Source organism: Notamacropus eugenii, chromosome 1 (genome assembly GCF_028372415.1).
Source record: "Notamacropus eugenii isolate mMacEug1 chromosome 1, mMacEug1.pri_v2, whole genome shotgun sequence".
Classification (NCBI taxonomy): Eukaryota; Metazoa; Chordata; class Mammalia; order Diprotodontia; family Macropodidae; genus Notamacropus; species Notamacropus eugenii.
Window position 1 is genome coordinate 499,484,087 of NC_092872.1, and position 10,348 is coordinate 499,494,434.

At 41.4% G+C, this 10,348-nt stretch overlaps 1 protein-coding gene across 1 annotated transcript in view; it reads right to left on the reverse strand.

Annotated features, from left to right (window-relative positions):
- Positions 1–6,418, reverse strand: part of NTSR1 (neurotensin receptor 1) — a 137,795-nt gene extending 131,377 nt beyond the window's left edge. The window contains exon 1 of the mRNA XM_072633343.1: positions 5,563–6,418. Within this exon, the coding sequence (XP_072489444.1) occupies positions 5,563–6,279 (717 nt within the window). The 5' untranslated portion in view covers positions 6,280–6,418. The remainder of the gene's footprint in view (positions 1–5,562) is intronic.
- Between the last annotated feature and the right edge of the window lie 3,930 nt (positions 6,419–10,348).

A 10,348-nucleotide genomic window follows, 5' to 3' on the forward strand; every position in this document is an offset into this window, starting at 1 on the left:
TGTATATTATTGTGGAATTACAGAATTAGAACTAAAGGGGATAAGATACTATCTAATCTGGCTTCTAAATTTTATAGATGAGAAAGTAAGTGTAGAGAAGTGAAGTGATTTATTCGTGGTCACAGAGGTATGGTCAGAGGCAAGATTTAAAACCAGGTACCCTGACTGCAGATCCAGTGAATGCACACACTCTCTTTTTCTCTCTCCATCTCATTCTCATTCCTACCATTTCTTCTCTCTCTCTCCTTTGATCCTTACCTTCTTCCTTCTCTTCCTCCCTTCCTCCCTTCCTTCCTTCCTTCCTTCCTTCCTTCCTTCCTTCCTTCCTTCCTTCCTTCCTTCTTTCCTTCCTTCCTTCCTCCTTCCCTCCCTCCCTCCCTCCCTTCTCTACTTCTCATATTGTTTATTTTCCTCTAGGCCTTTCAGTTCTCAGGTCATAAATTTTAGGGTCTTAGGCATTTGTAATAAAAGACCTAGGAACTATTGCTAGCTGCATTATCAAATAAGCACCCCTCTTCATCTGTTTGGCCTATCTGCCATTCCCTCCTTGCAAGGTCACAGAGCCCATTAAATATACATCTATATTGAGCAGTGATTATCCAAGTTGCCCAATGATTTTTTATCACCAAACCACCTCATTTCTAAATATGACTTTCCTTTGAAAGGTCTATGACTAAATCTCACAAACTTTCTGTGAGGCTGGTGCTCCTGCCAGGCAGTGTTTGGGAGAGAGCTGCCTTTTCAGATAGGTGCTTTTCTGCATTTCCAAAAGTGGTAGTTTCAGAAGGAAGCACATGAGGCGAGGACTTTCAATACCTCCTGGCAAAGAGGTAGCTCAGTTTAAATATATTCTGAAGATTTCTCTGGACTATAAAAGTGCCTGAAATATTTATTGAGTGGAAAGTAAAAACCCACATGAAAGAAATGCATCTTGTCAACCAGCCAAACAATCCATAAGTATTTATGCTGTACTTACTGTATGCCAGGCAGTATGCCACACGGCACATCAACACAAGCAGAAATAAAGTCCCTGACCTCAAACAGCTTCCATTCTAAGGGGGGGAAACAACACATAAAAGGAAGCTGAAAGGAGAGGGGAGGGTAGAAAAAGTCCATTTTCAGTCTGGGAAGACAGCCATCCAATCAGAGGAAGAGGTTACAGTGGCAGAGGGTACTTCTAAAGAGTGAATTCAAAGACTGGAGTGAGTTTCCAGGATGAAGAGGTATTTTGGTCATGGGAGAGAAAGTCTAGACTAGAGTGAGGCCTGTGAGAGGCATTTTATTATATATAAAGAACCATGTCTTCGACTTGAAATCTTGAGATAGTTGGCTTTTGAATCCTGTCTCCAGTCTGTCTTAGTTGTGTGATCCTGTGGGAACCTCATCTGTAGGATGAGGCTCCCAGTGGTCCCTGTCTCAGCAGCTTAGGAAATGAGATAATGTACATAAAGTGCTTTGTAAAATGTTAAGCTCTCTATAAATGTCGGTTGTTACTATTATCAATTGGACAAATTCTAAGTGGAGAAGACTGCCTGAATTGTAAAAGTTATCCATAAAGAAATAAAATTGAATTATTTTCAAATACTCACAGTAACTTAAAGGAGTGGCCAAGCAGAGGTCTTCCAAAGATCCCCTTTAATGAATAATAATAACTGACATTTACATAGAACTTCAAAGTTTAAAAAATACTTTAGGTGCACTTCTCATTTTATTCTTGCAACAACCTTATTGGAAGGGAGGAGTAGATTCTATAGATATTTTCATTTTCACTTTTCAGGTCTCATAGAGGTCAAGTGACTTGCTTATGACCACACAGTAATGAATCAATTCATATAAATCTAGGAAATGTTAGAACTGAGATTCCAACCCAGATCTCCCTTGAAGCCAAGTCCACCACTTTCACTGCACCAGGCTGTCTCCCTGTGAATAGGCAAGAGTCTTTTTTAATTAGTATATCAATTGTTTGTGGCAAATATACTACTGAAGTTCATTGAAGTATACTTGAAGGCATTTTCTTCCCAATGAAAGTCAATAGACATTGACAAATTTAATTCATACCTGTCATTATATTAAACTTAAACCACATACAAAAAAATGAGATGGAACTCTTGACCACTAGTGTATTAATTTCTGCTTGTGCTAGGCACTGTGGAAACAAACACAAAGGTGAGACGGTGTCTGTCCTCAAGTAACATATCTTAATTACTAGCATCAACAGGACAATGGAACTCAAGGACAAATAATGTATATCAGTTTGGACCAGTAAACTTTAGGGTCAAAATTTTGAAGAGAAGGGCAGAAGTGGGCGTGACATGGTCTGTGTAAGGAGGAAAGAATAGAGTGACTGGGGATTTCAGTGAGGATGGAGAATAGGTTTAAGCAGAGGAGCACAGAGGGCTATGAAAGGTACAGTTAGGTAGAGAAATTTTAGAGTTTTTGCTAATGCAGGTTCAACAATTGTAGGTGGACAACCGTATCACTATTCCTGTGTGTGACCGAGGTGGAATGAAGGCTACAAATCATGAGAGTTAGGGAGATCGAGGAACTGAAAGGTAAAACTATTAGAGAGGGAACCAATATGTAAACTGAAGTCCCTAAGTAGAAGGGCAATCACTGAGGTGGATAGGAAGGGAGTAAGGAATTTCTTCTTGAGAAATTAAGAAGATTGACCTGGGAAACAAAAAATGACAGGATCTGGAAATGGGAGCCATCTTCAGATGGTGTGAAATTCCATAGAGAAGAGTTTGCTGAATAAATGTGATAATTTCAGAGAGAAGTAAAAAGTATTCCTATTCCTCCTCCTGGCTTACTGTATATTTATGTACGAAGGAGGTGAGGGGAGTTGAGAAAAGGAATAACTGGTATTTGACAAGAAGCCTAGGGATGCAATGTCTTCTGGGTCTGGAAAGCCATGAGATCTAACATGAAAGGGTATTTTTTTCCCCGTTCAGTCCAGACTTGCCTGAGACTTTACTATTACAGGAAATTCCCAGAATGGAGATGCTCCCCACTAATGCAGACCAACAGTTTGTTTGCAACTTAGAAAGTTTCAATAGAGCACTTTGCGGATGGTCACACAGCTAATATGTATCAGAAGCCCAATTTGAAACCTGGTCTTGATTCCAAGGCTGATCCTCTATACACGGTCACTCAGGTTTTTAACACTATTACTAAAAAGTTAGAGGGGAAATATAAAGTGGTTTGTTTGGCTTCTTTGATAATATTGATCACATTCTAACTGGTACCATTATTATTTGTGTATATGTTCTATCCTCCCCCACTTCTATCAGACCGTAAGCACCTTAGAAGGCAGAGAGTGGCATTTTCCATCTTTTCATCCCCAATACAAAGCCCAGTGCTTGGTACATAGTGGGATTTTAATAAATGATTGTTGAATTGTAATTGCTAAACTCTGATACAGCAATTCTGAGAAAGAGGAGACCAGTGTGGGTTGGAGAGATCAAGTGTTTCTTAGAACAGGTGAAAGTTCAGCTGGGTTTTGAACAGTGAATAAACATTATTCCCCTGTGATGTCTGGCTTAAAGTACTAATTACTTAATATATATAGAGTCTTACATATATAGTATGGTTTTAACAAGTCTTCACTGAGTGAATTAATAAATCAACCAACGCACGAGTGAAAGTTGCGCTTAAAGCTAGTGTGGTCTGAATTAGCACTCAGTCTAGTGCCTTGGTATATTAAAGTAGGCTGCTTAAGAGCTTCTTTGTTGCGTTGAATTTAATTTTACGCTATTTGAGAAGTTGAAAAGAGTTTACCCTCCAAGTTGAAGTGAAATTAACAGGCAAAGCAAGAGTTTGAAATACTTCCAAGGGAAAACGGTTGCTTGTCTCAATAACAGGCTCTGAAAGCTTTTTTCTGTGCAAAATCTAGATCACAGACTGATTCTGGGAACTAACTTTTGGGGAAAGCAAAAGTATATTCAGTGGGATAAAGACGCTACTTTCTTGGTCTTCCTCATCTTACTCTAACGGTTTCTTGTTTTTCTGGGAACTGTCCAGGAAGAAGACCGTTTTATAGAAATGGGATCATCATGCCCTAACTTATCAGATAGATGTCTTGAAGTGAGGTACACCTGTAAATAGAAAAGGGGGCACAAAGGATAAAGAACGAAGTGAAGGGGAGTGCAAAGAGGACTGAGTGTTTAACCTCGACGCCAAAGTGAACTGCCTCTAAAATTTCTACTTCAAGCGCGGGATTTGCATTTAAATAATAGCTCTCCACAGGCATCTCGGCCCTTGCAAACCCTCATAAATTGGTGAAAAGATCCCTTGTTACAGAAGAGAAAAAGCAACCCCAGGTCCCAGCAGAGAAATGCCAGCTGTAGGCAGCTGGGAAGCCAGAACCCGGAGCAGCGTCCAGGCAGAAATTCAGGAAAAAAATTGGTGGAGATATCCTCCCCGCACCCGTAATACCTCGTACTTCACTTCCCGCGAGTGAAAGGTTGCAGGGTAGATGGGTGCGAAGCCCAGGCTCCAGCTCCCACAGTGGTTTAGATAAGCAGAGAGGAAAGGAACCGGCTGGAATGAACCCCATGAGAGCAGGAAACAGCAGCCCCATTTGCTACCTGTGCGATCTTGGACGTGTCCTTTCACTCCTCTGGGCCTCAGTTTCCTCATCTGACAAATGAAGGAGCTGGGTTTGGCGAACTCTAAGGTCTCTTCTAGTTCGAAATCTTTTGATTATAAGCACTCACTCTACTCTACAGGCCAGAGACGCAGAAGTTGTGGAACGCCGAGATGGAGGAAGCCGATTGATGACTGATCCCTTCTCAGTCTGCAGCTTTGACAGAAACAATAAAGGCCACCTTTTCTTTTCACTGCCCTTAACTGTCACCACCGAGTTCTGAGTACCTCTTTTAATGTTTCCCTACTCAGAGAACTTTGTCAAAAGTTTAGATAGATTTGGAAAGGACCTTAGAAATTGCTACTTCAACAGCCTCCTCTTACAGAGATGGAAACTGAGGTCCCAGGAGATAACTTGATTGACTAGGGTTCACACAATTAAGCAGAACTGGAGCTTGAACTCAGCTCTCCTGCCTGCTTATGCACGGTTCTTTCCACTGTAGAAAGATACCGTAGCTCCCTTTACCACTCCCGCCACTTATTAGAGTGGGTAGAAGGAACCTACCCATACTCTCCCTTCCACTCCTTTCCCTTCCTGAGCTCTCGCTTTTAAAGCTATGGTGAAGACTTGAGTTACCACTTCAGAAAAAAAAGAACAGATAAGCCAGTTCCCTGTGGCAATAGAAAAAAACTCCTTGGGTGGGTGGGTGGTGGGGCGATGGGGGTGGTGGGAATAATGAAAGTGAAGATAGGTAATATGGATTGTTTTATCTAAATTTTCTTTTTACCCCAGAGCCATAGTGCTCAGCATACACTAGACAAAATAACACGTTTGTTGAATGAACGGATAGATGGATGTTATTGGCTGTGATGTTGAGGCTGAGAAGTAGGATGGAGCTTCGAGATGAGATGGTGGAGCAGGAAGGTTCCCGCTCCCCCTTCCCCGACCTGAATAAACGGGAAAGGGAGGGCTCTCACCTGCATGACGATCTTGACGGTGGAAGTATCCACTATTGTAGTACAGATGAGGCCGTTGGGGTCGCCATCTGGGCTGGCGTTGACCTGGCCCATGGTGAAGAGCATGGGGATGGCGAGCAGGAAGGAGAGGAACCAGATGCAGCTGATGAACTTCTTGGTTCGGCTCCTGGACATGATGCTCTTGGCCTTGAACGGGTGGCAGATAGCCATATAACGCTCCAAGCTGAGGCTGGCGATGTTGAGAGCCGTGGCGTAAGTGCAAGCATCTCGAAGGAAGTAGTAAGCCCGGCACACGACGTCGCCAAAGGCCCAAGGGTGGTGGACCCAGATCAGGTTGTAGAGCTCTATAGGCATGGACAGCAGGAGGATAAGGAGGTCGGAGAGGGCCAGACTGGCCAGGTGGTAGTGGACGGTGCTCTGCAGGTTCTGCAGGGACTTCTTGCGCACCAGTGTGAAGGCAGTGACCGAGTTCCCCACGGTACCCACCACGAAGAGCGTCAGGTAAACCACGGTGACCAACACCTTAGAGTAGATATCCGTGTTCACGTCCAGGTCAGTATCTGGAGTGAGGAGCCGTTCTGAAGAGTTGGCAGTGCTGTTGTTGTAGCCCGGGGCCAGGAGAGCCCGGTCCCTCACTCCACCCTCAGAAGGCTCCAAACTGAAAGAACCTGGTTCTGCTTGGCTGGGAGGCGAGGGTGCCGTGCCGTTGAGGCGCATCCTGGCCAGCGGGGCTGAGTGAGAGGGAGGCGTCCAACACGACAGGGAGAAGGATTAGGAGGCAGCAGCAGAGAGCCCAGCCTGCCCTGGCTCTCTGCCTCTGTATTCTCGATACCGTCAGAGACCACCCCCCTCCCTCCCCTGCCAAAGCTTTCACTGTCAATCGCTGGGGGCAGCTGGGGGCATCCCAGGGCGGGCAGTGGACAACACAAGGTAGGGAGCCCGCAGGTAGCCCCCAGCTTCTGCCCTCCTTCAGTATTTCCAGTAGAATAGTGTTACCAAAAGCCCAGAGTCTTTGTCTGCCTTGAAGCGGGCTCGGGTGTTGGGCTAGCCTTCCTACTGCCAGGCTATGGGTCCTGCGCTACGCCAGAACCCGCGGTCCTTCTCTAGCCTCCCGGCTTCCCCAAGCCACTCTGAGCCGGCTCCAGAGCGCCTCTGACAGTGAGAGAACCTCGCACAGAAACACACCCGGTGCGCGCAATTACGTACACACACACACACACACACACACACACACACACACACACACACACACACACACACACACACACGCACGCACGCACACCACCCCTTCTGCGCACACGGTGAGAGAGACAGAGAAACACAGATACACAGACGCAGAGACAGAGAGTGAGATAAAGAGACAGAAAGGAGAGACATAGAAAGAAGAGAGACAGGGAGAGAAAAAGGGAGAGAAGAGGGAGAGAAAGAAGAGAGAGGAGAGAATGAAGAGAGAGAAAGGAGAGGGGTAGGGAGGGGATAGAAAGAAGAGAGAGAATAGAAAGAAGAGAGAGAAAAGAGAGAGAAGAGAGAGAAAGGACGGAGAGATAGAGAGGAGAGACAAAGAAAGGAGAGAGGGAGGGGGAGAGAAATAAGAAGAGAGAAAGAAAAGCAAGAGAGAGAGAGAGAGAGAGAGGCTCACCTTCCCCCCACTCCCACCCCAGCACCAGGTTGATTTGGGTGTGTGCAAAGTCACCTAGCCTGCTGTACTGTAGTAGGATAAGGGGAATCGGTTTTGTCTTGTACCGTCCAGCTTGTCGACTGTGGAAAAGGGAGAATCTGTACTTCCACCAAAGTGGTATCCAACTTCTCTCCTTTGGAGGAACCTGAATCTCAGTCAGGGGAAGGGGAGAAAGGAACACATTCTGCATTCTAGCAGACTTTCAGGGGGGTTCATGGAGCTGGTTTATACTCGTATGACTTCCGTCTCTAAATGTTCACCTTGAATTGGGAACTTCGCAGTGGGATAGTAAATGCTTTTAGAGAGAACATGACTTGCACCAGGGGTGATGGTGGTCCTCTCCATCACTCTGGGGAGTTGCACATCTAGGGATGAATCCAGAGGTTATCTTTTTCCAGTTTGGTATAGTGGAAAGAAACATGGAACAGAAGTGAGGGGTCCTGTTCCCATGAACTAAGGCCATTTGAGCCTGATTTTTTCTCACCTCTCACATAAGGAGAGAATTTTTTGTGTTTTCATGTATTGATAAACTAACTCAATAGGTTCCCTGCCCAATTGCATGTCATAACCTAGAAAATGTGTATGTATTTTTCATCTATTTTGCTTTTCCTTTGTGAATTAATCAATAGACAGATATTTTTTAAAGACCTACTATATGCCAGACACTGTGCTAGTCATCAGTATACAAATATCAAGAATGAAACAGTCCCTACTTATAAGACACATTCCGGTGAGGAAACAGCAAAAACACATAATTCAACACAGTACAAACATAAAAAGAAAAAATACAAGATAAATTCCTTATTTGATAAGGAAGAAATTGGCAATTGAAGAGATTAGAAAAGACTTTCTGAAGAAGGTTGTGCTTGAAAAGTGTCTTGAAGGAAGAGAGAGATTCTATTAGGTGGAATTTGAAAGGAAGACTATTCCAGATATGAGTAATAGTCAGTACAAAGGGTCCTGAAATAGGGCATGGGAATGCCATAGAGCAATAGAAAGGATATTTTGGCTCCATAACAGACTATGAGTAGGGGAATTATATGTAATGAAGTTTGAAAGATAGGTTAAGGCTGATTTGTAAAAAGACTGAAAAGCTTAACAGAGGAATCACGTTTTATCCTGCAAGCAATAGGGAACCATTGGAATTTATTGATCAGGAGAGTGACATGATCGGATTTGTGCTTAAGGAAAATGATTTTGAAAGGTTTGTTGAGGATAGATTGGAGTAGGGAGAGAATTAAGGCAGGTAGATCAATTGGGTTTTTGTTAAATTTTTATTTTATTTTTTTAGTTTAAGGAATAAAGCAAGCATTTTCATACTATAGTATAATAAAAAAGATAATTGCACATGAAACTTAAAATATATTGTGTACAACTTGCTATTCCTTTTCAATATATAATAAAGTTATTTTGTAAGTTTCTTTTTGCTCTTTCCTCCCCCACCCTACAAATAGCTGTCATTAGACAAGTGTGTATGTGTATGTATGTATGTAAAATCATTCTATTCATGCTTCTAATTATCACTAGAAGATGCAGATAGTATCTTCCTTCATATATCCTTTGTAGTTAATTTGGGTGTTTATAATAGTAAAAAATGACTTAGTTGCTCAAAGTCATTCTTAAAACAATATTGCTGTTACTGTACACAAGGTTCCCTTGGTTCTACTCATTTTCCTCTTCATTATTTCATGCAAGTCTATCTGTGTTTTTCTAAGATCATTGAACTCATTATTTCTCATAGCATAGTAGTATTTCATCACAATCATATAGCACAACTTGTTCAGTCATTCCCCAATTGACAGGCATCCTGACAATTTCCAGTTCTTTGCCACAAAGAGAGCTGCCATAAATTTTTTAGGACATATAGATTCTTTTCATTTTCCCCTAATCATCTTGGGAAATAGACCTAGTAGTGGCATTGCTTGATCAAAGGGTATGGGGAGTATAATAACTCTTTAGGTATAATTCTAGATTTATCTTCAAAATGGTTGGATCAGTACACAATTCCACCAACAATGAATTAGTGTCCCAATTTTTCCACAGCCCCTCCAACATTTGTCCCTTCAATCATTTTAACTAATCTGATAGGTGTAAAATGATATCTAAAGGTTTTTTTAATTTGCATTAATGTAATCAGTAATGGTTTAGAGCATTTTTCATATTACTATAAATTACTTCTTTATCCTAAAACTTCCTATTCATAACCTTTGACCATTTATGAATTGGGGAATGACTCGTATCTTTATAGATTTGACAAAGTTCTTTATATATTTTAAATACAGACCTTTATCTGAGACACTGTCTACAAAAATCTTTTCCCCTAATTTTCTGCTTTTCTTCTGATCTTGGCAACATTCATGTTTTGAAGAACATCCTATGTTCTTCAAATTGTCTTGTAATATCTCTTGTTATCCATTTTGACTTTATTTTAGTAAATTGTGTAAAATATTGGTCTGTGCCAAGTTTCTGTCACATTACTTTCTAGTTTTCCCAACAAATTTTACCAAATAATGAATTATTATCTCAAAATCTAAAGTCTTTACATTTGTCAAATAAAAGATTGCTCTATTTATTTGCTGCTGTAAATTGTATGTCTATTCTTTTCCATTGATCTACCTTTCTGTTTCTTGTCCAGTACTAGATAGTTTTGATAATTACTGCCTTATAATATAGTTTAATATCTGGTACTACTAAACTTCCATCCATTGCATTTTTCTTTAGTTCCTTTGATATTCTTGACTTTCTGTTTTTCCAAATGAATTTGGTTACTTTTTCTAATTTATTAAAATCTCTCTTTGGTAATTTAATTGGGATGGCAATGCATATATAAATTAGTTTAGGTAAAAATGACCATTTTTATTATATTGACTCTGCCTACCCATGAACAGTTGATATTTCTCTAGTTATTTAAACTGATTTTATTTGTATAAAAAAGCTTTTAAAAACAGTTTTGTTTATATAGTTCCTGGGTTTGTTTTGGCAGTTATACTCCCAGGTACTTTGTACTGCCTAGAGCTATTTAAATGGTTTATCTCTTACTGTCTCTTCTTGCAGGACTTTGTGACATATAGGAATGCTGATGATTTATGTGGATTTACTTTATATACT